At 37.4% G+C, this 27508-nt stretch overlaps 1 protein-coding gene across 2 annotated transcripts; it reads left to right on the plus strand.

Annotated features, from left to right (window-relative positions):
* The first annotated feature begins 605 nt into the window (after nucleotides 1-605).
* LOC133778079 (uncharacterized) lies at nucleotides 606-3666 on the plus strand. 2 transcript variants are annotated; one of them, XM_062217902.1, is made up of 7 exons: nucleotides 606-944; nucleotides 1408-1496; nucleotides 1638-1713; nucleotides 1809-1858; nucleotides 1947-2288; nucleotides 3068-3106; nucleotides 3359-3666. In XM_062217902.1, exons 1-7 carry the CDS (start codon nucleotides 764-766, stop codon nucleotides 3533-3535), a joined length of 954 nt encoding a protein of 317 aa, XP_062073886.1. In that variant the 5' UTR covers nucleotides 606-763; the 3' UTR covers nucleotides 3536-3666. The 2 variants fall into 2 exon arrangements, with proteins under 2 accessions (XP_062073886.1, XP_062073888.1); XM_062217904.1 differs by lacking the exon at nucleotides 606-944 and adding an exon at nucleotides 956-1093.
* The last annotated feature ends 23842 nt before the right edge of the window (nucleotides 3667-27508 follow it).

A 27508-nucleotide genomic window follows, 5' to 3' on the forward strand; every position in this document is an offset into this window, starting at 1 on the left:
TTTAAAGCCATTAAATTTATTAATGTAAATGAGAACTTCCCAGAAACATGTGTGATAGTATCCTGAGACTTCCTCTATAAATAGAGAAGTCATGTACCTTTGAAAGGGACCGAAGTTTTGTGATCTGGGGAGAAACTCTGGAGAATTTATCTCTGAAGAATTTCCAGAAATTTCCTAAGTTCTAATAACAAAGACTCGTGGAGTAGGCAAAGTTAACTACTGAACCACGTAAAAAATCTTCATTGTTTTATTGTATTTTCTTGCCATAATTATTTACTGTTTACGTACTCTACATTTCAAGTTGACGAAAGACGGCGCCAACAATTAAAATATTTAAAATAAAATAATAATTTACCAAATAGCATATTTAATAATATGTAATATTAAAAAATTATTTAAGTTATTTTACTACAAAATTAAAAATTCATACTTACATTTCCTTACTTTTAAAAACCTTCATTTTGCACCAACCCCCGTTAGAAAAGAAAAATGACTTCAAATATACAATTCGCTTACGTGGCATGTTTCTACTAGATTATCCTTCCAGACCTAATGAAGAAAAAAAGATTCGGCTCTAGAGAATAAGCTAAGCCCTGTTTGTCTCTTTTGTTAAATCGTTTAAGGGAAAAAGAGGGAAATTCCAGAGCGGAGAGGTTTTGAGCTCTAGAATGAAGCTTTAGCTTTAATGGAGGGGGAGAGAGAAAAGGGTTTATCTCTTAAGCTTTAGAGAGCTAGAAGTAGATAATTAAAACCTTGTTCAGGAATGGAGAATAGCGGCAGCAGCAGCAGTATTAGTAACAATGGCATTTTAGTTACGAATCAGAGAAAGCCAAGTGAGGGAATCCGATTAGAGAATCCATTTACTTTGAAAGTGGGTCAAGTATTTACTGGCTTTGGCTTTGGCTGCGGTATTGGTATCGGCGTGGGTCGCCCCATAAATCTTGGTACTGCCTTTTCTCGCTGTGTAGTTTCTAATTCTTTCCATTTATCTTTTTCTCTCAGAAGATGTAGAATTATTGGATAATGGACTTTGGGAACCTCTTTAAATCGAAAGATGGTGAAACCCATTTGAAACCAGATGCTAAGAAAAAATGTACTTCACCTTTCTCTTCAAAATTTTGTATCTTTATGCAGTGGATTTTTGTCAAAGGAGTGTAATTTTTTCAAATATGTTCGTAGATATGTAGTTTGGTGTAGTTAATATCACTAGCTTTCTACATGGGAGCTAATAGTTAGTCTATAGTATATGTTGAGGATCACCTTAATAGGTATAGTTGGTTAGAAATCTTATATTGACAATACTTGAGATTTTTGTTATTTTCAAATTACAATTTGATTATAATGGTGTATTGTTCTGACATTGTTACTGATATTAGTTAATCACATATTGGATAAACCATGTACCAGGTTCTATTCCTGTATTGAATGAAGTCATGAGTGCTGCAAGAGGTGCAACTTATGCATTTTCTGGTGCTACTAGACATGTAAACGACTCAGTAAGTCAAACTTGTGTTGTTTCTTGTTTTTGTTTTCGAACAGGGAAACCTTTTTGCTTGTAAGACTCAAGATTGGGAACTGAACACGGTAATTAAAGGTTATAAGAGTTACAATATCTCTTCTTCTTCGTTTTCTTTCAGTTTAAGAAGCTTGGAGCTAAGAACGTTCAAGCTGGCGTAGGATGTGGAGTTGGTTTTGGCCATGGTTTTGGAATTGGTATGTCATGATACGTATATTTAGGAACCAATCATTGATACAACTTTCCTCTTAAAATTAATAGTTTTGTCTAAAACATTGACCTTACATGGCAGGCATTGCTTTGAAGACCACCGCATTGCAGAAAATTCAAATTTCTTTTGCTGTAAATATTATCTTCGTGTTATGTAATTTTTTTTTTGTTTATCATTAGCTAATCATAGATCTGAAGATAGAGCTGAAAAATTTGCTAGCTAGCCATGACAAAGGTGATGACGAAGTTAGGCCTTGGTCCCAAATTACCTTTTGGTCAAGGTGCTCTTCCAAGTTCATTACAAGGAGGTATGAGCATGCTGAGTAATTCTTCAAGCCAAAATCCGATGGGAAGTATCATGCAGTTGGCAACAAAAGTACCAGACCACGCTTCTCAAGGTTTGACTGGATATGAAAATAAAAGTACAGATTCAAGTTATGCAATTACTTCATCAAAAAACTCTTCAATCGAGACACCCTTTGGTAGTAGGACAGAAAAGGTTCTCAGCAATTTTCTGCAGAGTCCAGTTTTGAAGGGAGAGGGAAGCGAACTAAATGAAGTGGTATGTTATACATATGTATGGAACAACTTCACTAATTATCTGTTAGCTTGGTGTATTCCACACTTTTGCTTGCTTAAAAAGGTTTTCATGTGTCGTTATTGCTTAGAATGTCTTGTTATATATCATTTTTGAACCTTCTTCAGACTATTTCATTTATATTTTTGGTTGGAAATGTTACCCAACCAAACATTAATACCTTACAGAAGTCGTCTTTCATTTTTAAATTGATTATAAAAAAGAAAACAGTAATTCTATTTATTTTGTGGTATTTTAGAACCACACTGGTCGATGGAACCCTGATTTTTGATAAAATTCTCACAATACGTTCATTGTGTGTCTTATCATCCCTTAAATGATTATAACTGATGTTACTAGAAGAAAACTATGCATCTTTTCTTGAAAAGGCTGTTCGGACTTTAACAAATTTTTATTGGTTGCCTGCTCACAAACAAATAAATGCATTTCAACAATTTCTGAAAATGAAAGAAATACATGATGATGTCTTGTCATATATTTTTCATTTCAGCTCCACAATAAAGAAATAAAGATCTTGCATGATTGCATATGCTTTTCTTTGGTTTTTTTAGTAGTGAATGTATAAGTTTCAGTATGTCATGATACTACATGACAATGTTACACACAAATTAAAACATTTGTTTGAACATGCTTTTTTTTTTCTTTCGGGAGAAGTAGAGGGGAAGTATTGTGAGTACATTTATTGATCTTGCCACATTCTTGATTGATTTCTGGGATTATAGTGTATGATTTTGATTTTGTAGGATGGACGGCAGAGATCAGAAAACACCATGCTACACATGGTAATCTCCAATATAATAAACCACTGGTAGCTTTGAGTCTGATGCTATTGTTTTTCTTTTAAAAATTAAATGATCTCAAAGGGCACTACACCAATATGCGCTTTTTCCTTAGTTTTAATCCACCAGAAGAGCACTAAGTTTTTTGTTTATGAGGCCTAAATGTCTCTAGGTAATAGATTATGTTAAAGCTTCTGTCTAAATGTCTAATGTAGCAATAGTTCAATGAATTATTGAGATTTTCTTATGGCATAGGTATTGAAACACCAGAAAGTAATTGAAGAGTTGAAGGAGGAGAATGAGAAGCTTCGCCAAATACTAGTTGAAGAGCTGAAAATACCATTTGAAAAGCTGCACACCAATTCTTCAAGTAAAAATAATTATGCATGTTCTGATTGTTTTGAATGTAGAAGAAGACACAGGAAAAAATAGACTGAAGATATACATCATGGAATGCAAGTGCCCTTGCCATTATTGTATATTATGTTTTACCAAGTAGTCTAGATTACCATACCGACATGTGAACAAAAATTCTTCCTGAACAATACAAAGAAAATTTATTATTCTTGTTTGTTCCCCAGTTCTCCTTTACGTTACTCCAAAGTTTTAGTAACATGAAGCTTTAAATGGGAAAACCCAAAACGAGTGAAGTTTCTCGTTGCAAGTTTTCTCCATAGTCCTTTTGTTGTTAGGGCAACTCCAATAGACTATATGTTCGTGCCCCAAATGAAATTATTCTTGAACTATACAGGCTACTGAAATACGAGATTTATCTTAGATTTCGTCTTAGGTGGCTAACAGATTGATAATGTGGTATTTTGTCTTGTAGTGTCATGGGTAGAAAAATTAGCAATTTTATCATGAATTTTGACCACTACCAAATTGTCATTTTTATTTAAAAAAAAAATCTAATTTTTTCTTAAAAATATTAATCAAGTCCTTAAAAAATTAAAATTCTAATTAATAACAAATAACACTTTTTTTACTTTTTACTATTCTTTTACAATATAAAATAATTCTATTTTAGAATGAAAACATAAAATAAATACTAAAACAAAGAAAAAGAATTTAATTAAAGAGGAAGACGAAGAACGAATGAATTTTTCTTTTGTTTTAGAATTTATTTTTAATTTTTATTTTAAGATATATTTAATTTATATTGTAAAAGAAAAAAAAGTAAAATGAAGTTACTTGTTATTAATTAGGTTTTATAATTTTTTAATATTTGAAAATTTATTTAATTAATTTGAAACTTTAAGTATTGTTTATTTTTATTTTTATTTTTATTTTAATTTTTAATGATTTATTTATTATTTTAAAGAAAAAAATTAGATTTTCTTAAAAAAAAATTAAATTAGTTTTAATAAAAATGACACAATTTGGTAGTGCTCAAAGTTCGGGGGGCGAAATTATTAATTATTCTACACATGTAGGGATGTAAACGGAGCGGGGCGGGGTAGAAATGGCTCCCCCATCCTCGCCCTGTCTTGAGGTTGAGGCCCCATCAAATACCCATTTAATAAAAATGTTTAATTTTTTTTTTCTGAAATTGATAAAATAAATTAAAATAATTAATACTTTTTAATATAAAATAATTGAAAGAGTAAATGACAGCTAAAATACTAAATGTTTTCAAAATATTGCACTTTTATACTCAATCTTTTTTTTGAGGTAAATATACTCAATGTCTTCAAAATGTTATATTTTTATACATTTTTTTTTTTGCAGTAAATATACCTAATGATTTTAAAAGTTGCACTTTTATACCTACTTTTTAAAATTATTTTGAGAAATAATAAGAAAGTGAAGGAAATATATATTATTTTAGTTTTTTTAATTTTAAATTATTTTCACTTTCAAAATAATAAAAAAAATTAAGATTAGTAAAATTAATCAAAATAATTAAACTTGTATTTTTCCTTTACTTTTTTTTTTTTAAAAAAAAAACTTATATTTTCAGGGAAAAAATTGATGAAAATATATAAGTTTTTAGGGAACGAATACAACACATCCTTTTTTTTGCAACACTGGTGCATCCTTTTTCTATTTTGGCACCTGGATAGATATAATCTCAAATTTTTTTATATGACGGTGTACATTGTAGGTATTTAGAATATCCTGCAAATTTTCAAGAAATTATGAATAATTTACGAAGCCGAAAACAAAGTTCAAACTATCAAATTTTACACGTGTACACAAAAAAACAGGCACGCGTGCAACATATCGTTTAGACCCTATTTCGGTACCATAATTTATTCAGAATTTCTTGAAAATTTGTAGGATGTTCTAGATAGATATAATGTACACCATCATATAAAAAAAATGGGATTATAACTATTCAAGTGCCGAAATAGAAAAATGATGCACTGGGGTTGCAAAAAAAGGGATGCGTTGTAGTCGCTTCTTAAGTTTTTAATTATTTTAAATCATTTTTATTAATTTTAATAATATGTTTGTTAATGTTTAATTTAAAATAGTTATTTTGAGAAAGAATAAGAAAGAGAAAATAATTTAAAATTTAAAAAATAATTAAAATCCTATATTTTTCCTTCACTTTCTTATCATTTATCAAAATAATAAAAAAATAGTTATAAAAATACAATATTTTAATTACATTGAGTATATTTACCGCAAAAAAAAAAGATTGAGTATAAAAGTGAAACTTTTTGAAAACATTTGGTATTTTAGCCGCTATTTACTCTAATTAAAAAAAAATAATAAATTATACCATTTGGAAATATATGTTTTTATATAAATTATTATATTATATATATTTTAATAATACTTATATTAAAAAAATAAATTACAATTAAATTACTATGTAATAGGGGCGGGTTCAGGACGGGGGTCATATCCCCCGTCCTCGCCCCATTAGGTGCGGGTCTCCGCGGGGACTCTACCCCGTGGGTTAAATTGACATCTCTATACACATGGCGCTGCCACATCATCATTATGTTAGTCACCTAAGATAAAATCTAATAGAAGTACCGTATTTGAATAACGTGTATAGTTCGGGGAGAATTTTTAACATCGCGAATATTCGAGGGGCACAATCATATAGTGGTCATAGTTCGGGGGGCAAAAATAATATAAATATTAATATATAAAGCAAAAAGCAAAAAAATAAAATAAAAAAGGGGATTATGTTGTTGCTTGCATTTCAACATAATGGTGTGATGTTTGTCGTATGGTTGTGTTTGATTTAGTGTCAAAATAGCAGCAAAATGAGTATATGTCGTTGCATTGGATTTTGCTTTAGATTCGTGATTTCACATACCACATCCTTAGAGAAATAATTAGGAAACAAAATTTATAGATAACGCGTAAAATAGGATTTGTCCAACAAATTTCTCTGCTCTGCCTCGTCCGTTTACATTGGTGGTAGGATGGGACTAAGACTAACCCACCTTGTGGGATAATAGGTTAGGTACCAACCCATTTTGTATCAAGTACAATATGAATGTTCATTGGACAGGTTGGTGTAATGCCCTGGTTAGCCAAGACCGTTACACTGTGTATTTTAAATAGTGCCAAACTCGCTAAACTAGTAATTTGGCCATAAACATGCAACTAAATGTGATTAACGATCCAGGGTAAAAAATTTCGGTCAAAAGGGATAGTCATTTCATTAAAACGTTAAGTTGTACATGGGATCCCATAATAAATGTTTACAAAGTTGTTTATAGTTCCAAAAGGCTAATTACAATTCTAAAGTTACAAACCGCCGACCTAAGCGGTAAAAATAGGGTTTAACCCTAGTTCCTCTGAGAAACCTTGTTTGTGGTGGTCAAGCGGCTGCATATGTACACGTCGCCACCTAAGCTCTCAAACTCATGGCTGATCCACCTTTCCTTTCCCCTTACTTGGACTACATAGCACCCATGAGCCAAGGCCCAGGAAAAAAACTTAAACATGCTCATAAGCAATCAATAATACATTACCAAATCATAATAATCATTCCTAGCAGTAATAACCCTACTAATGCATGCATACCATTCATATAAACGACTACAACGTCATATGGGGCCAGATGTCCTAAATAAATTATTAATTGAATCATATCGGGGCCCGTTGCCCAAAATACATGATTAATAAATCACTCTGGGGCTCAGTGCCCTGGGATATGGGACTAATAAGTCACCCCGGGGCCCATTGTCCTATCCTCTGTATATCCAGCCTTGGAGCTGGCCCATCGTACCTGGCGCTTAATTTTCCACGACCATTGGGTTGGACAAGCGTATGATGCGCTCCTGATTAGACCTAACCAAAACGATCAGCGCTCAACAAGCTATTTCCGCTCTTTACACATAAGTCAATGCTTTTCGACTAGCGCTCAATGTTATTGTCGTCCTTGACTCATAAGTCAATGCTTTTCTCAATTATACAATGCTAACATGCATTCATAATATAACAAATATCCAGATACAGAGCATTCAACATGCTTAATAAATCATTCATAAGCATAATCATAATCATACACACATACAGGGGCCCACGCCCAATCAAGACTATAGTCAATATTCAGGCCAAGCCCTAGTCATGTACATCACGCATTGTGATTAGTGCTCAAAAATATCATTTTATTAATCTTAAAATGTAAAATTAATTAAGTTTTAATTAATATTTTCATGGATTTATTGTCATATATTTTATATTTGAAAATATTAATTTTAATTTAATTTGTGTTTAATTTTCAGGAAATAAAATATATTTTTGACACAAAGAAAAAGAAAGAGGAAATAAAGAATTAAATTTGAAGAAATCATGAAGAAAATGACATTTTTGAAGATGGAATGGCCCAAAATTAAGCCCAAAAACAGCCAAAGCCCAAGCAAGGGCTGTTCCTAACGCTGCCACATGGTAGCCTGCCATTCGTCCACTCCAGCCTGACGCTAGCCGAGCCGAGCCGTTCCACCAGCTTGCGACACGTGTCCCACCAGCAGCCTGACGAAGCCGCCGAGCCGCCACCTGACGCCGCACCTGCACGGACTGCCACCTAACACGCCAGCCTGACGCGCCTGCTTTGTCTCCCACAGCCCGACCTTGACTGACGCCTCCAGCCCAACATCGAACCATAGCCGCCACGCGTCCCACTCGTCAGCCCATGCTCCCCAGCACCCGACCACGACCAGTCCGTGTCTCCCACTTTACCAGCAGCCACTTCCCATTTTCATCAGCTTTTTGAGCCACTTTCCCACTATTTTATACACGATTTTGCACGTTTTTGGGTCCTATTTACACTATAAATAGAGTACCAAATGGGGTAAAAATTAGATCAGATTGTGTAAGGAGAGTTTAGAGAGTATTGGAGAGAAAAACACTTATTCTTCATATTTTTCTTTTACATTTTTGTGAGTGAAAACAATGCCTATTTTAGGCTAAATTTTCTTGTGGAAAGGCTAGAGTGGAGTTCATGTTTAATATTATATTTTTAATATATTGATTCTTTATTTTGTTCTTCATTTCTATATATTTGTTACAATTAAATTTATTTTATTCTAAATTTATTATTATCTTTTACATAAGTCTAGTCATGCTCTTCTTATGTAATTTAGGTTTTTAATTTAATTTAGAATATTTGTTATATTATATGCTTTTTACTTCATTTTGCCATTGGTATTTTGTCGCTCTAAAGTATATAATATGATAGGTTTTTAAAATTAGAAATTAGTATAATTTAATTAAAGAACATATTTTAAGGTGAGCTTTATTATATATATTTTCCAACTATAATTAATGGTGTAGAATTATAGTTGAGTAGAATGAATCAATTTTATTAAAGTATATATATATGTTTGCATGAATGAAACTTATGCCTTCCATACTTTCTTTCTGATTCTAATTCCTCGATTTTATTCATTTAATGTTTATATTCTTTTTCGAATTCACATTTTTCCAAAGTTTATTATTTTTAATTTACTAATCTTTCTTTTAATTTTGTATTTTACCTCTCTGTGGATACGACATAGCCTGATTACTACTGCGACCGCTTAGGAGTTTATTGGGCGATATCACATTGGGTGCAGTTTTCTTACTTCATGTTCGAGTGTAATGTCAAATAAGAACGACCCTCGAGCACGATCCTTATTCTGAGCCCCTAGCGATAACCTAGTCACAACCAAGTATAGAATCCCGTAAAAAATGAGTAAATAAAGACTTCTAGATCGAGTCCTAGCCTCTGGGACGTTGAATCCTACTAAACCGGGTAGTAGGATCGTTCTTGAGCCCTTAGGTTTAAGTTCGCGCACTCAAAACCCTTCCAAGGCTTAAAACCCTTTAAGTGCCGCGGCCCCAAGCATTTGAGTCTCGACCCGCCCAAGTCAAAGGCCCAGCCTCTCCTTTCATTGAACATGCGTTGTGGCGCGACCTTGCATCAGGAAACCGTCCCTTTCCTCTGTGTTCAGTAGGGCCACGGTGCCCCAAGAACAGGGTCGCGGTGCGACCCTGCGAACCCAGAATTCTCAGCTTCAAATCCTCTAAAATCTCACCCCAAATCTGCACCAAACCCACCATTCAATCTCACAACATCCTCAGAACCTCCCAAGCAACAAAACTTGCGGTTCAAATAGATCAAAAACTCACCAAACCGTAAAAATCCAAATCAAAACTCAAGAAGCTTAAGGAAATAGAAACTCAGAAATTCAAAGGATAATTAACTCTGATTAAGTTTTTTTCCCAGCTAAATCCTCCGGCTACCACGCTTCCAATCTTCCCCAAGAATCGTTATGATTCTAACATTGCTTGGATCCGAGTCCTAAAACTCGAGTTTCCTTTGAAAATGCTATTGAACGCCAAATGAGAGAACAAGAGTACTGAACATATTTTTTCTGTTTTTGTCAGGTTACTTACAGCTTAGGTAACCCTAAGTAAATCCCAAGGCTTGGGGTACCAAAAACATCCTTGAGGGTAAAATAGTCAAAATCCATAAAATTCCCCCATGGTCTCGCTAACTACAAATATATCCTCGAATATTCATTCCCATTATCCAATATCCCAGCAATGTACTAAATACTCACAATAATCCTTGACTCACCCCGAATCAAGTATTGGTCTCGTTGTGCCTTTCTCGCTAACTTGATCCCTAGGATCGCCTCGTGCTGAGTAACCCAATTATATCCACATAATAATGTGGTCTCACACATATATCACATATATGCCAAATATACCCATAACGTGACAAATTACAAAAATTGCCCTTCTAATAGGAAACAGGCCCACAAACATATTTAATACACCTAACACATGCATATTAAGTCATATTATAATATAACTTACATAATCATTCAATGATACACATAAATATCATATATACACATAATTTCCATAATTTGTCATCCTAACCCCCTAATCAAGGCCCTAAGCCTTATTAGGTAATTTGAGACGTTACAGTTGGTCAGATTATAAGAGATTTTTACCCATCCGATATTGAAGTAAGGTGGCATATATCAACTTGTAACCTGCCCAATCAAGAAAAGATAGTCTAGAACCCGTCCAATGATATATGGGTTAATACGCCCAACTAGGCTTCATCTTGCTTTTTCCAAAAAAACTCTATATCACCACACCATATAATCTTTTATATATCGTTCCAAAGATTGTGAACGTGACTTTTTAAAAAAAAATGATGATAATATATATATATTTTTGTTACAATATATTTATCATTTTTTCAATATATATATTATAAAAAGATATATACTGCAAAATTAATTATAGAAATATAAATAATATATTAAGTATTAATATAAATTTGATAAACTAAAAAAAACTATTGGGTATTTTATTAAAACAATATCTTATTATCTTATATAAATATCTAAAAAAATAGTGTTTAAGGTGTATGTGGTTATTCGTATATTATGTAGTATATATTTGTAGTTTTTTTGTTATTTTATTTTTTGTTAGTTTATTAGGTATTTAATTAAAAAAATATCTTAAAATATCTAAATAGATAACGTTTAACATAGTTTTTTTATTATTTTATTTTTTGTTAGTTTATTACGTATTTTATTAAAAAATATCTTATTTAAATATCTAAAAAATAATGTTTAAATAATTATGAATAAAAAATTAGATTAAAAGAGAAAATAAAAAAATACTTTAGAATAATTTTAGAATGCCACATCATCTCCTTCAACTTCTCCTTTATATATATAGATAGATTATATAAATCCAACATTAGTTAAATAACATAATTAGTCCATCAACTAAGAACAATTACAAAAATTCAATATACATATTAATTATAGATGCCTTAAATCATATATAGATATTAGTTTTTTCCGCAGTATGAGTTGGTATATTGTGGCAGTGCGGTTAAGTGGAATGAAATTTTAAAAACCGCAACATCCACATTGTACCATATAAATATATTTAATACTTTCTATATATATATATTATTATTATTAATAATTTATTTATAAGAGCCTTGAAGCGTTCTTGTTGTAAGCTAGTACTTCTCACTGAATATGTATTTTTTTTTTTTATACCAAGTTGGATTAGGTGTTGGTATATATTTTTTTTCTTTGTTGAGTTCGCTCGTTGTGTTATTGTGATGTTTGTTGAATTACAAAAACTATGATTGGGTTTGATTTGAATTTTGTTATATTTGAATTTTAGAACTATTTCATACACCAAATAAGTTTGGTGTGTTTTGTGGTTAACTGGGCAATTTACTTTGTGAGTTGGTGAATTGTTTCTCCTTTTTTATCACTCACCCACACCGTGCTTATCCCTAGTATATTTGGTTCTATTTTGATATTTATGCACAATTAATTTAATTTCTTGAAAAATGATAAATTCAAATTGTTATTTAGCCAAAAGATATTAGTAAAAAATAGTATAATTTTTGTGTATAAATTTGACTTGTTTTTTGCAATTGATATAGAAAAAAATATACCATGTTACAAATAAATTAATATTATTCAAATAAGTTTTATATAACTACATTATAAACTACTATTATTTCTCTAGTTTATATTATTTATTCTTTTTATTTTAAAATACGACGATTTAACATGTATTATTTTTTACAGCGATTTATTTTCTCCATTTCTATTTCTGTAATGTGCTAATTGCCTTTCTTTTCTTATTCATCGAGAAGAGAATAAAGGCATGTTACGGGGAATAAGTTGTGGTAGAAATGGTCCATCCATTTTTCAACTATATGTTGATAATAGTATTTTTTTTTCTTCTTCCCTGTTATGCTAAATACGAGGCTTGTCATCTGTTTAAGGAGATCTTAAGTTGGTATGAGAAAGAATCTGGGCAGTTAGTTATTTTTTCTAAGTCAGTAGTATGATTCTCCCTTCAAGTGAACACTTCCTAAGGCTCTCTACTTGCAGGCATTTTATGTGTTATGGTAGTACCTTATCATGAGAAATACTTTGGTCTCTCAATCTATCAAAGATAAAGTTGTTGGGAATTTATGGCTTTATATTTTCTAAATCAACAACGAGTAATGTGGATAATTCAATATTAGAAACCCCAGATGCTAATCAAAAACCTTATTCAAAGTATATGAATGCAAATCATGATAATCAAATAAACATATTCATGGTATGAATGCCGATCTTGATAATAAGAAACTAAGTGATCAAATGATGATAATATTAACTTAGAAACATTTAATCATCAATACTAACAATGCAAATGCAATAGAGTAATACAAATACAAAGTTATGGTTTAGATAGATACAATATTTGATTTTGAGCAACTTGAATCTTCAAACTTGGGGAACATCTAAGACTTTTACATAATAAGTATACTGTTGTTCAAAATCTATATTTCAAGTCTTCCGTTTGTTGCTTGAAGCTTCTCAAAAGTAAAATGAGATTTGAGATTCAACAAGTCTTGAAACTCATACAAGTCAAGCAATGCTTGATGAGTTTCTCGGAGAAAACTTATGGTCAATGAGAGGTTAGAGAGAGAGTTGAAAAGTGTGACCAAGGTTTTTCAACTCCAATAACCCTTATGTATAGTGTAGGTACCATCACTAAGTCTAACCAATAGGATTAGAGCTTTTAAACACATCATCTGGAGCTAAGTCACGCATCTGTACGGTCCCGTATGGACCGCCTAGGTGATGCATCACTTGCTAGGGGTTTTTTCTCCTAGGCACTTTTAGGCGATGCGTCGCCTCCCACAGGCGATGCAACACATATTCCTCTGTTTTAATGGCCCGAGCATGACCTCAAAATGTCTTCAAATGCCTCCAAATTTTTTGGGAATGTTTAGATACCTCATTGTATCACTTTAGACCCATAAAAGTCACTTTTAGATGCCTACTACACAATCTCATGTTATCACGTCAACTTAAGTGAAAATTGTTAAGTGATTTTCACTTCATTGTGTAAACATCTTGTTATACCCAGATTTCGAGCCATAGTAAATATGACCTCGAAAGCTGAGTTCGCAACAAATGGTCTCGTGAGGATTAGAGTGATCTAGGATTGTAAGTCGAGCCTGCAAAGTATGATGTATGATCTCGAATGCGGTGATCTCGAAATGACCTCGATCTCGAAAGGTAGCTCCGAGAACGCCTTCATCTTCAGGAACTTCGGAGCATGATTCTTGAGCTCGATATCCCATCTCGAAAGAAACGTTAGCTCGGGAGATGTCAGTGGCTCGCACAATGACATGAGACCAGAAATGCTGGAGCCTTGAAGATACGCTATAACCACCTTGAGTATCTACAAGTGTAATAACTATGAGATGTAGTCCTCATTAATTGATGTAAATCCCCAAGAATTGTGGGATATTATTTAATACAGTTATACGCCCCCTGATCTTTGGGGGACGTTTCCTTTAATATCTGATTATTGGCATTTAAAGCCATTTATTTTTATTCACAAAAGAGTAACTACCCAAAATATGTGGGATAGTATTCTGCACCCTTCTCTATAAATAGAGAAGGCATGCACCATTGTAAAGGACCGAAATTCTGATCCTTGAGAGAAAACTCTGGAGAATTCATACTAAAGAATTTTTCAGAGATAATCTTGAGGTTAATAACAGTGACTCGTGGACTAGGCAGATTTAACTGCTGAACCACGTAAAAAACCGTGTTTGATTCGTTTGTTTATTTTTGGCCATTGTCTTAAATTGTTTACGTGCTCTCTTCTTTTATCTGCTGACGAAAAACGGCGTCAACAGTTTGGTGCTTTCATTGAGAGCCTTAAGCATTCATCCCTGAGAGATTCATGGCTGCAAACAATCAGAACATTCCTGAAGAAAATTACCCAAGGCGTCCTGGAAAACAACCAATGGAGAACCCGGACGCTGATGAAAGGAGTGGGTCCTCTGATTCCCGGGGGCCACCTCCACAACCAAGGGATGAGGACATGTACTATAACCCTGAACGTTATGTCCCTATTGTAGAATTGGAGAATCGGCAGCTGAAACAGTTGTTGGCAGAAGCCAACAAACGTAACGAGGAGTTGACTAGGATAGCCGCAGAGGCGCAGGTGGCTCAGCCCCCGCCTCCGCGCGAAGACCAAGTCCCTCCTCCAAGGGACGTGCACGTTCCTCCCCGGAGGCCCCGTGGACGTCCACGAAAAAATGCTGCCACAAGGAGGCCGGCACAACCTCCAACACCAGCAGAGCCATCCGCCCCTTCTAGGCCTCAGAGGAGTACCCGGGCTCGGGTCCCGCCTAATACACCTGCGGAAGCACCTGCAGAAACTGAGAATAACCGAGCTCCTACCGAGGCTCGGACTCAGGTTCCTGGTAGTGCACCGAACCCAACTGGCCCATCTCGGGAAAATTCTGGGCCCTCTAGGCCGAAGCAAGGACGACAACCACCGTCACCTATACGGTTCCCTCCGTCTCCCATAAGATATCCTTCACCTCCCCATAGAAACGCTCAACCTGTTCAAAATCAGGGTCAAGGGCGTACGGGGGATAGGCAAGGACACAAGGAGACTTTCCAGGAGCGGAGAGGCGCACAATCTGAGAGAAGTCAGACGTCTCGGTCTCGCACTGCGGAGACAAGGCGACATAGAAAGGATTCACCACGAAATGACCGATCAGTAAGTTTCACCAGTGACGAGTCCGGAGAAACCAGGTCCGTCAGTAAACGCGACCGAGGTCGTAAAAATACTGGAAGCCGCAAGACCCATCCCGACCTGCGGAATCATCTGAATCAGAGCAGGGGGAAGGGAGATCAGACGAATCCGGACCTAAGGAATCACCTAAATGGGCGTAGAGATCCCTCACGGAGACGCGAGCTGGGATCATAATCAATGACCGGCAATTCCAGACACCGCCTAAGGACCCAGTCCAAGAAAGGATTGATCAGCTCGAAAAAGCCTTTAGGCTTTTGAAGAATGAACGAGGGAACGGTCGATATGAGGACTCTGATGAGGAGCTCGAGCCGTTTGCTCCCAATATTTCTAACACTCAGTTTCCCCAAGGGTTCCGGATTCCTCACGTCCCAGCATTTGAGGGAAAAACTGACCCATGTAGCCACCTGAGTACATTCAACACTATCATGAGAGCTAGTAACGTGGGCTACGAGCTCAGATGCATGTTGTTTCCAACGTCGTTAGCCGGACCTGCCAAGAGTTGGTTCGAGAAGTACAAGAGACACTCGATAACCTCATGGGATCAGTTGTCTAGGGACTTCAAGAAGCAGTTCCGGGCTATGATGGGAGTCAGACCAGAGGCATCCACTTTGACCAACGTCCGACAACAGCTGGGCGAAACACTGAAAAGCTATCTAACAAGATTTAATCTTGAGGTCGCCCGAGCTCGAGATGTGGATGACAGTGGGCACCTAATGGCTATCCGAGCTGGTGTTTTACCCGGAAGTGCCCTTTGGGATGACATGCAAGGGAAACCGGTGAGGTCAATAACCGAGTTTAACAGACGGGCGCAGAGATTTGTCAATGTAGAGGAGGCGAGGTCAACGCTCAAGGCGACCTCGCAGACCGAAACTACAGCGATAAACATTAACTCCGCCTCAACCTCGGCTGACCCAGCAGCTCCACAGCCTACCTCGGAGAATCCCTCCAAGAGGAAAAAGAGCGAGGGAAATAACCCCGAGGCTGACGGAGGAAAGAAGAAAAAAGGAGAAAGGTATTTCTCCGTATATAAAGTGCACACCGAGCTCAACAAGTCTCGGGAAAACATATACCTGGCTAATGAAAACCAGGTCCCCTTCAGGCGTCCGGACCCTATGAGGAATCAAAAGTCCAAGAGGGATTCCAGCAAGTATTGTCGGTTTCATAGGGACACCAGACACACAACTGATGAGTGCCGACAGCTGAAGGACGAGATCGAAGGGTTGATCTCGAGAGGTTATTTCCGGCAGTATGTCAAAAACCAGAATACTGGACAGGCTACTGCCAGCCAGAGAATAGCCGCGCTTCCGGCATCACAGAATAATAACTCCCGATCTCGGGATGAAGACAGGCCTCCGCCGATAGATGGAGAGGACGTAATAACCATCTCGGGAGGTCCTCACCTCGCAGGAGGGGGAAGAAATGCTCAAAAGCGATATGTGAATGAGCTGAAGACAGGGGACAAGTCTCCTTATGAACCCGAACCAAGGGCACCAAAAAGCCAAAGGGTTGAAACTCAGTCTATAACCTTCACCGAGGAGGATGCCTCCCATGTCCAGTTCCCTCATCATGATCCACTTGTCATCACCCTACAGCTTGCCAACAAAAGAGTGCGCCGAGTTCTCATAGACAATGGGAGCTTAGTTAACATTCTTTATAAAGCAACACTAGAAAAAATGGGACTCTCCCTTCGCAACCTAAAGGCTTGTGCAACCACGTTGTACGACTTTTCTGGAGAAGGAACCGCCTGTATGGGGTCCATCGAACTCCCTGTGACCTTGGGAGACTATCCAGTCTCGGTGACCAAGATGATGGAGTTCGTGGTAGTAGAGTTACCATATGCCTACAATGTATTGCTCGGGAGACCCGCCCTGGTCGGGCTGGGGGCAGTTTCATCTGTAAGGCATCTAGCCCTTAAGTTCCCAACTCCAAGCGGAGTCGGAACATTGAAAGGAGATCAATTGGCAGGAAGGGAATGCTACAGCATTTCCTTAAGGGGAAAGAAACAAACGAGCGTGCAAGCACTCGTTGTCATACAGAATAAAGATGGGACAGTTTTAGAAATTGATGAGGAGATCGATCCGAGGATTGAGGAGAAGGTTGACCTCCAACCTTTGGAAGAGCTCGAAGAGGTTCAGCTCGAGGAAGCTGACCCCTCAAAGAAAGTGAAGGTCGGGAAACACCTCCAAGATGAATCAAAATAGCAATTAATTTGCTTTCTGAAGAAAAACCAGGATGTCTTCGCGTGGTCACACTCTGACATGGTGGGAATAAGCCCTAATGTAGCGAGCCACGCATTGAATATAGAAAAAAGCTTTCCCCCGAAGCAGCAAAAGCGAAGGCAGCTGGATGAAGACAGAAAGAAAGCACTAAAGGAGGAGGTGAACAGGCTGAAAGCAAATAATTTCATAAGGGACGCTTTTTACCCGGACTGGCTGGCCAATCCAGTGTTGGTCCCGAAACCCAATGGGATGTGGAGAACGTGCATTGACTACTCAGACCTCAACAAGGCCTGCCCAAAAGACTGTTTTCCCCTGCCGAGAATTGACCAGCTCGTAGACGCCACGACGGGGCATGGTCTGATGTCGTTCATGGATGCCTATTCTGGATATAACCAGATTCCCATGCATGCCCCCGACCAAGAGCATACGAGCTTCATCACCGATAAAGGGCTCTACTGCTACAATGTCATGCCATTCGGACTCAAGAATGCCGGAGCCACGTACCAGCGGCTCGTAAACATGATGTTCTCAGAGCAAATAGGGAACAACATGGAAGTTTATGTTGACGACATGCTTGTAAAGTCTCAACTTAACAAGAACCATGTTGATGACCTCGAAGAGTGCTTTGGCGTGCTCAGAAAGTACAACATGAAGTTGAATCCTCAGAAGTGCACTTTTGGGGTGTCTTTAGGGAAATTTCTGGGTTTCATTGTCAACTCTCGTGGAATCGAGGCTAACCCCGATAAAATAAAGGCCCTGATCGATATGCCTTCACCTCGGAAGCATAAAGATGTTCAAAGCTTGACTAGCAGGATGGCAGCTCTGAGCAGGTTCATTTCGAAGTCAACGGACCACGGTCTCCCATTCTTCAACTTATTGAAAGGAAGTAAGAAGTTAGAATGGACAGATGAGTGCGAACTAGCCTTTTAGGAGCTCAAAAGGCACTTAGCCGAACCACCCATCCTATCGAAGCCTGAGACGGGAGAAGTACTGTTCCTATACCTCTCAACAACTGAACACGCGATAAGCGCGGTGCTAGTTCGAGAAGAAGAGAGAATACAAAAACCCGTCTACTACATCAGTAAAAGATTACTGGGGGCAGAGTCAAGATATCCACTGATGGAGAAGCTCGCCCTCAGCCTAATCCACTCATCTCGCAAGCTCCGCCCTTACTTTCAAGCGCATCCTATCCATGTACTAACAGATCAACCACTAAGGCAAGTCTTGTCCAAACCAGAGGCGTCTGGTCGACTCCTTAAATGGGCTGTTGAGCTCGGACAGTTCGAGATCACCTACCATCCGAGAACAACCATTAAGGCACAAGCGTTGGCGGATTTTATAGTGGAGTGCACCGGTACAGCCGACGACGAGGTAACAACCACGGCCCACGAGCTGTGTAAACTTTACGTCGACGGGTCGTCAAATGAAAATGGAGCGGGGGCAGGAGTTATTCTGATCACTCCTGCAGGGAGCAAATTTCACTCTGCTTTAAGGTTCGGCTTTAAAGCATCTAATAATGAAGCTGAGTATGAGGCTTTACTTGCGGGACTGCGAATAGCAAAAGAGCTCAAGGCCAAAGCTATACATTGTTACAGCGACTCCCAGCTCGTGGTAAATCAAATCTTGGGAGAGTACCAGGCTCGTGGCACAAAAATGGCAGCTTATCTGGAGAAGGCAAAATCCGCATTGGAGTTTTTCGAGTTTTATGCGATCGAACAGGTTCCCCGAGAACAATGCAGATGCCTTAGCTCGGCTCGCCACTTCCGCCAAAAATGAGGAGCTGAATGTTGTACCCGTAGAACACCTGTCAGCACCCAGCATTACTGAGCCAGACGAGGAAGATGTGTGTATGATCGAGACAGAACCGACCTGGATGAGCCCGATCGTTGAGTACCTCGAAAATGGAATTCTTCCAAAAGATCGAAATCAGGCTCGGAAACTAATGTATCAACTTCCTCGTTACACCATCCTGGACGGAAGGCTATACAGAAGAGGGTATTCCATGCCATTGCTCAGATGTGTGACTCCCCCCGAGGCAAAGAAGATTATTGAAGAAATTCATGAAGGATTCTGCGGAGATCATACCGGGGGCCATAGCCTATCCAAGAAGATTATACACCAAGGATATTTCTGGCCAACCATTAAAACGGACTCTTTCGAGTACGTGAAAAAGTGCGACAAATGCCAGAGATTCGCCATGATACCCCGAGCTCCACCTTCCGAACTGATCATGTTGACATCCCCATGGCCTTTTGCAGTGTGGGGGATCGACCTCATAGGCTCGCTCCCAACTGGCAAAGGAGGAGTAAAGTATGCTGTGGTCGCGGTTGATTACTTCACAAAATGGACGGAGGCTGAACCATTGGCGACCATAACTTCGAAGAAGATCCTAGATTTCGTGATAAAGAACATCGTATGCCGATATGGAGTGCCAAGAAAGATTGTGTCTGACAACGGAACCCAGTTTGATTGCGACTTATTTACGAACTTTTGTAACAAGAATGGTATAATAAAGAGTTTTTCGTCAGTAGCTCACCCTCAGGTGAATGGTCAGGTCGAAGCCGTTAATAAAACTCTCAAAAGTTCTTTGAAGAAAAAGTTGGAAGAAGCAAAGGGACGATGGCCTGAGGAATTACCTCAAGTCCTTTGGGGATATAGAACTACAGCTCGGACATCAACTGGACATACCCCATTTTCTCTAGCATACGGCTGCGAGGCAATGTTGCCCATTGAGGTCGAAATTCCAACGATTCGAACTCAGATTTACGACCAGAGCTCCAATCATACTCAGCTCGAAGAAACCCTAGACTTGATCGAAGAAAAAAGGGAGGAGGCTCAGCTGAGAAATGCTGCTTACCAGCAACGAACCACAAGATATTTCAATAAAAGGGTTCGAGATCGAAAGTTCGGAATAGGAGATCTGGTATTGAGACGCGTATTCTTAGCAACTCGAGATCCAGCAGCAGGAGTACTCGGGCCAAACTGGGAAGGACCATACCAGATAGAATCAGTCATCCGCCCTGGCGTATACAAACTTGCGAGATTAGATGGGAGCCTCCTACCACGAGCATGGAATGGCGAACACCTTAGACCTTATTATCAATAGTATAGGAAAAGTGTTGCCTGTAACCATGATTTTCTATCTATGTTTCTTTGTTTTTGAATGACATGTCTACTTTGTTCCGCATGTAATTTATTTTTTATTTTTGCAATCTCTCTTAAGTTAATAACCTATGGTCACACTCATAGGATATTAAGGGGGCATCATTGGCATACATACCACCAGCTTAAAAAAATAAAAAGTAATAAATAAAACATGAAGTATTTGGATATAACCAAATACGCGAGCTTAGATAGTTCGGACTTAACCGAGTTATCAAAAACGTACAAAGTATTTGGACATAACCAAGTACGCGATCTTAGATAGTTCGGACATAACCGAACCATCAAAACGTACAAAGCATTTGGACATAACCAAGTACGCGATCTTAGATAGTTCGGACATAACCGAATTATCAAAAATATAAAGTATTTGGACATAACCAAGTACGCGATCTTAGATAGTTCAGACATAACCGAACCATCAAAAACATAAAGTATTTGGACATGACCAAATACGCGAGCTTAGATAGTTCAGACATAACCTGTAGTGCACCAAATTTTTTTTTAGATTATTTAAATTTTGTGCTTTATTTGATTTAAATGTTAAGTGTGATGAATTGTTTTATTTAAGTGTTGTTATTATATTTAATTGTTTATTTGTTTTATTTGATGGTTTGTTATTTTATTTAATTGTTAGAAATGTTTTGGTTAATTAATTTAATAAGTGATTAAATGTGTAACATGTTATCTTACTATTAGTGTTACATTTTATTTAAGTGTGACAAATGAGGTATTTATGTGAGCTATGGTGGAATGCACTAAGGTGCATGATAGATAGTAATGCACCCTAGTAATTTAGTGTGTGCTAGTGCATGGTAGCATGGTGCACATGTGTAGATTTTTCTACACATTTTAGGTTTCCTTATTTTAGATTTAATGGAGTTATTTATTTAAAAAAAAAAGAATAAAAGAAAAGGGAAAGGAGGAGTGGGCGTGTGACCTAGTGGGAATGCAATATATCATTAAAATGGTAAAAAGGATCAAAAATTGAAGACTATAATCATTTGGGGATAGGCTTGATCATGTTTTATTCCTTGTATCTTTTTGAAATAAAGAAAAATCAAGGAAAATAAAAGAGAAATGGAAACTTACCTTAATTTTGTTTGGGAAACTTTATGAGAGGATTTGTGATAAAGGGACTAAGAAAGGAGAGAAGAGCCATTGCTCTTGTGTGTGTGTGTGGCTTCCGTGACCTAGAGAGAGAGAGAGAGAGAGAGAGGCGTGTAGAGAGAGAGAGAGAGAGAGAGGAAGAAAGAAAGAAAGGAAGAAGGAAGAAGAAAGTGAAGAGGAACCCCCCTAGAGTATGTCTTCTTGTTTTCTCTTTGTTTAATCTTTATTTGATAATATGATATTGATTTGTGTTATGTTTTGTGTGGGTTTGGATTATTCTTTCTCCTCATGGTGGCTTTCCCATAAAACCCTAGGCTTGAACAAGGGTGTGGAGTTTGTGGTATTGATCTTTTGTGTTCTTGATTCTACAATCAAGAGAGGTAATGGTCTTTTCCTTAGCCTTATATTGTTTTTGGTGGTTGTATTTGAGGTTTTGCTAATGGTGTTAATGGTTGATTTTTGGGTAGGAATGATGTATAGGATTTGGATTTTGTGAGAGTATGATTTGTGTTTAAGGGTTGTGATGTTGATTTTGCTATGCATGAAAAATTGTAATAATCTATGAGCACATGTAAGGTGATTTCGGCCTAGGTACACCCAAGGGTGTTCTTGATTTGTTGTGTGATTTACAAAATATTTGATCCATGTTTTAGGACCTTTGATATATGGGTAAGAGAACAAGTGGTAATCTTGATATTTTTGATCATGAAATGTTGTTAGATGCATGTTTTGTTTTGAATGATTAAATTGTGAGATGCATGAAAATAATGATAGAAATATGCTAGGTTAAAATAAGGCACATGTGAATATGGTATAATTTACTATATGCTATTTTATTGAAAAGATTTTGTTGGCTTTCATGGAATTGCAACAAATGATTTTAAAAGGATTCATGTGATTATGTTAGTGGAATCATGCATATTATAAGAGCATAATGAGATCTTAGGCATGAATGATTTTATGTAAATTTTTGAGACAAAAGTTGGGTTTTACAAAGAATTAAGCTTGCTGTTTTTTTCAAAATAATTGGGTAAAAGTTGATAAAAAGATGAGATTTCATGCATAAACAATGTTCTTAATGTATGTGTAAATTTTTATGAAATTAAAAGAGGATTTTAAGTTTCATGTTATGATATTTTACCCAATTAATTTCCTACAGAATTTTTATTGAATTTTGAGAAAAAAATGAGTTTATAAAATTGAATATGGTGATTTTAATGATAAAAAAATGGTTGCTGGAATTTTGTAATAAAATGTGAAGAAAGTTTCACTAAAAATGAATTTGATTAATTTTTGGAATAAATTATTTTTCCTAAGTTATGGTAATATTGGAAATTGATATTTTAATGGTATGAATGCATATTTTGATAAATAATGATTTTCTTTATTTTGATTGAGAAAAATATTTAGACTCTATTTATTTGTGATTTTTGAATAAAATAAATAGTGGCTGAAAGTTTGTTTTAAAAAGTTAACAATTGTTATTAAATTGTCACATATGGGTTTTTACTACTTAAAAACTAAGTCTTAAATAAATTAAATCAAAATATAATTTTTCCACACTTAAAATATATTTTTCACATCATTTTTGTAACACAATAATAAAATATATTTTTCTAAAGAAACATGTTAAAATAGGTATTTTAATTAAACCCAAGCTTGTTGGTTAATTCTTGGTAAATTAATATTTATTTAATGAAAATGTCACATATTTTATTTTGAGCTAAAATAAAATAAAGTTTTGAGAAATTTAATCAACTTAGAAATTTTAAAGAAAGCATGTAATATGGCCATTGATTTTCAAACAATAGAAGCAAGAAATGTAGAGTTATCGTTTTTGAAAACGTCTTTATTACGCAACGTTCCCACGTATGCATGTTACATGCAAATAAACTTTTACGTCCAAAATCATGAATATTATTCAACTATGTAATTTTTATAAAGCAAACATGTTAGCAAAATGGGTAGAACGAGCATTATTCTTTTTGGCAATAATTGCATGTTTTAGTGTAATTGTTATCATGAGTGCATGGCCCATGCACACATGAGTTGTATGGAAGGGCAAAATAGTAATTTTATGAACCTAAGAAATGTTATTTTGATTATGATATAGGCTCGTTGAAAGATTGTGAAATTCTTAGCTTGGACCTGAGGTAAGGAAGTTAGATAGATTTTATGTTTCTATGCTATGAATGGTAAGGCTGTTATATGAATGAACTGTTATGCAATTATGAATGCCTTAATGTGATGATATGATTGAATGTGAAATGTGTATGGATGATAGATACATCAAACAGAATACGATGTTAGATACATCAAACAGATTTCGATGTCAGATACATCGACCGAGTTACTAAGGACATTGAGACGTGACTCCTAGGGCGGACGCGCCGAGGTTATTCAAGGACCAGTGATCTCCTGTTTACCTCATAGGGTGACATGGACAACTAGCGTTCCATGCTCATCATGTATGCTGTATGTTGTGATATGATGATATGTCACATGTATGTTATGATATGTTGATATGTCACGTTTATGTTATGATATGATGATATGTCACATTTATGTTATGATATGCTGATATATTTATGTTATGATATGCTGATATACTTATGTTATGATATGATGATATGTCACATTTATGTTATGATATGTTGATATGTCACATTTATGCTATGATATGTTGATATGTCACATTTATGTTATGATAAGATGAAATGTTACGATTATGTTATGATAGACCATGATGTTTTAGATGAATGTTAGTGTTTGGTTGTTTGTTGTTTTTCTTACTTGCTTACTTGCTTGTACTTCCTTACTGGGATTTTAGCTCACCCCCTTACTTTCCTTCCAGGTAGCAAATAGGTTTTCTCTATGGCACGCGTGGTGACGTGGGGAGTTCTTCATCATGGGGTGTATGGCGTGGGGCAATCCTATGGACGATAAAACGATCAACGTAGAACGCCATTTTTATTATGTTTGTTTTTAAGAGACTTTTTCCTAAAATTATCAGTGGGACTCTGTTATTTAAATTATTTGTTTTTTTTCTTGAACTTTGCATAAAAACCTATGTTTTATTTTAAACTTATGGCGCCAACTTGCATGATTTTAAATAAGTCCCCTGAGACTTTAGTAATGGACGATATTCTTTTATAAGCTATGTTGTACGAATGTTTTGTAAGTATTAGTCTAGGGCGTTCTTTACATAACCGAACCATCAAAAAACCTAAATATTTGGAGTTAACCAGATGTGCAAACAACAAATTTGGAACAAACCAGCCAAATTATCGATCAATGATAAATGGGAGCCTAGACCTATTGCGAAATATGTCGAAATCGAGGCTGGAATATCTTAGAAAAATAGTTTCGAACTCTTAACCTCGGAGCCAAAATACTGAGGATGAGGAAAAGTGACTAAAATAAAAGATATAACCAAATCATTCATATTACATGCCATATAAGTACTTTTCAGTTCATGGTTAAAGTAATGTCCGACCTTGATAAATAACGAGGTTGGAAGCGGATAATTCGAATAAACTATGCATGAATGCATCGAATTTCGAGCCTAAATCTAAACTATGTTTGTATGAATTAAATAAACATAACTCATCAATGCAAGAAAAATGCAAAATATTTCGAGCCAAGAAATGTAAAGCATATAAAAGGAAAAATGCAAAATATTTCGAGCCAAGAAATGTAAAGCATATAAAAGAAAGAGTTAAAGAAATTGTGTCAGCCCCGTGGGCACAAATTTAAATAGTTACAAGAATGAGGGGGCGCAACCCCGATAACTGATCTCTCCGAGATCGGATTTAAGGAAGAAGAGTATCCTTGGCCTTCTCAGCATCAATATCACCAGACCCTCCAGGACGAATAGCATGACTATCCTACTGGGCCGCCTCTCGAGCAGCTGTACTTGCCAAAAGACGGGCATTCCACCGCTCAACATATGTGGCTTCGAGAGGACCCAGGAAGCTGGTGTCAAGATCGGCATTGTCGGCCCAAAGTTTGTACATGGCCTGGTCGACCGCTTTCTCCCTCTGCTCCTTAGACTCATTCAGGAGGCGGGTCTTCTCGCTCTCCATGAAATCGAGGGTGGCAGACTTCTCCTCTTCGAGCTTGGCTTTGGCCTTCTCGAGCTCAGCGTTTGACTTTTCAAGCTCCTCGAGACGAGTCTTCAATTTTTCAATTTCAGACTTCGAGTCTTTGAGCTCGTCAACCATCTTCAGCTCAAGATCCTTCGACTTTTGAGCCAGAGATAAGCTCGTTTGCACCTCGTTGGTCAGCTTGTAGTTGAGTTGCGCTGAAACAACAAGGGCCTGAAACACAAAGAATGAATCAGAATTATAATCAGACATAAATACTCTAAGACATAAATACTCTAAACAGAATTGAGAAGGCTACCGCGGCGGAGAGTTCGATACTCTTCTCATAAAGAGTGTTGCAGTCCGAGGCCTTGCGCACGAGGTCCCAGTGGTCGGCACCAAAGCCAGAAAAGCTCTGACCCACCCGAGAAAGGACGTCCGAGCTGAGAAGCGCCCCTTCTGCCCAGCGGCGCCATCAAGTACATATTCCTCAGTATGAGTTCGGGCCGTTGGCAGCTGAACCGTTGAGGTAGAAGGTTTCTTCGGAGGCCGAGCAACTATTAATCGGGTCTCGGTGGGAAGCTGCGAGATGGATGCAGTAGAGCCCGACCCATCAACCTGGGCAGTCGGCTCCTTGGAGGTGTTCGCAGTGATCTGGGCCGTGGGAGTCATCTCGTGACGTTTAGATACCTTGGATTGTCGGTCGGGCCTCTTTGGTATCCTCGGGCGTTTGCTCTTCTGGGCGCCAGCTCCCCCATCACTAAAGAGCACGGCATCGAGGTCGGGATTCATGGCACCTGCATAATGATGGTGAGTTAAACAATGATAATAACTTTGGGAAAAGATGTAAACCAGTTGAAGAAAAAACCTAACTGGGACTCTTCCCCGAGCTCGAGCTTGGGGACCATGAAATTCCCCCGTCTTCAGAAGAGGCGGGGGGAGTGCCTTCCCTATAAGTTTGTGACAACCTCGAGAGGTCCCTATAGTCATTGGTCCCATACTGCACCGCTATCCCATTCCACACCTCGTCCGTGGTGTACATGGTATCATATTTCCCGAGCCCACTATCAAACCTATGGACACAGTCATCTACCCAACTCCATATGTAGAAGTGGTATCTATCCTGTGGGCACGAGACTAGTCTATTGGGCCTGTGTTTTAACAGAGTGGGGGACCACATTCGCGAAGTAGGAAGGGTTTTACCTCCTCCGGAGTCCGAACTCGAGGCTTCGTCATTGGCCTCATTTCCCGACCGCGGACTTCTCGAGCGAATTGGGAGAGATGCTTTCCTTTCTCTCCTCGGAGGAAGGATGCCTGTGGGCAGTGGCACTTCCTCCCAGCGTTCATATTTTTTACTGGACCAGTCAGAGGTTGACTGGCCCTGTCCCAACAACCCACAAGCTCGCAGCTTGTCCTCATGTAATAGAAATGAGAGAGACCTCCTGCCGTATGGGAGTCGGAGCAGAGCCTCTCTATGCTCCTTCATTGTTTCGTCAGGGGTGGGACGCTGAAAGTTAGCTGAAAGACGAGGTACACTTCAACTAAACATGGATTCAAGGGCTAAAAATTCGAGCTCAAAAATAGAAAGTAACGAGAACACTTACGAATCCGCCTAAACGAATGGTGTCGAGACGGGGACAGACCGTCTGTCCAGAAAAAAGCCTTCTTGAAGTCAGGAGGGTGGTTCGGAAGATCTTCAAAGATCTTTGTCTCTTTGGGGTAGCTCGAAAGATAGTAGAAACCATCTCCTCCCCGAGCTCGGG

The sequence above is a fragment of the Humulus lupulus genome, chromosome 5 (assembly GCF_963169125.1).
Source record: "Humulus lupulus chromosome 5, drHumLupu1.1, whole genome shotgun sequence".
Classification (NCBI taxonomy): Eukaryota; Viridiplantae; Streptophyta; class Magnoliopsida; order Rosales; family Cannabaceae; genus Humulus; species Humulus lupulus.

Coding starts and splice junctions, on each gene's coding strand:
- LOC133778079 (XM_062217902.1), top strand. CDS start 764: ATGGAGAATAGCGGCAGCAGCAGCAGTATTAGTAACAATGGCATTTTA. Junction 1,859..1,946: donor AAATTCAAATTTCTTTTGCT/GTAAATATTATC, acceptor AAAATTTGCTAG/CTAGCCATGACAAAGGTGAT. Junction 2,289..3,067: donor GAAGCGAACTAAATGAAGTG/GTATGTTATACA, acceptor TTGATTTTGTAG/GATGGACGGCAGAGATCAGA.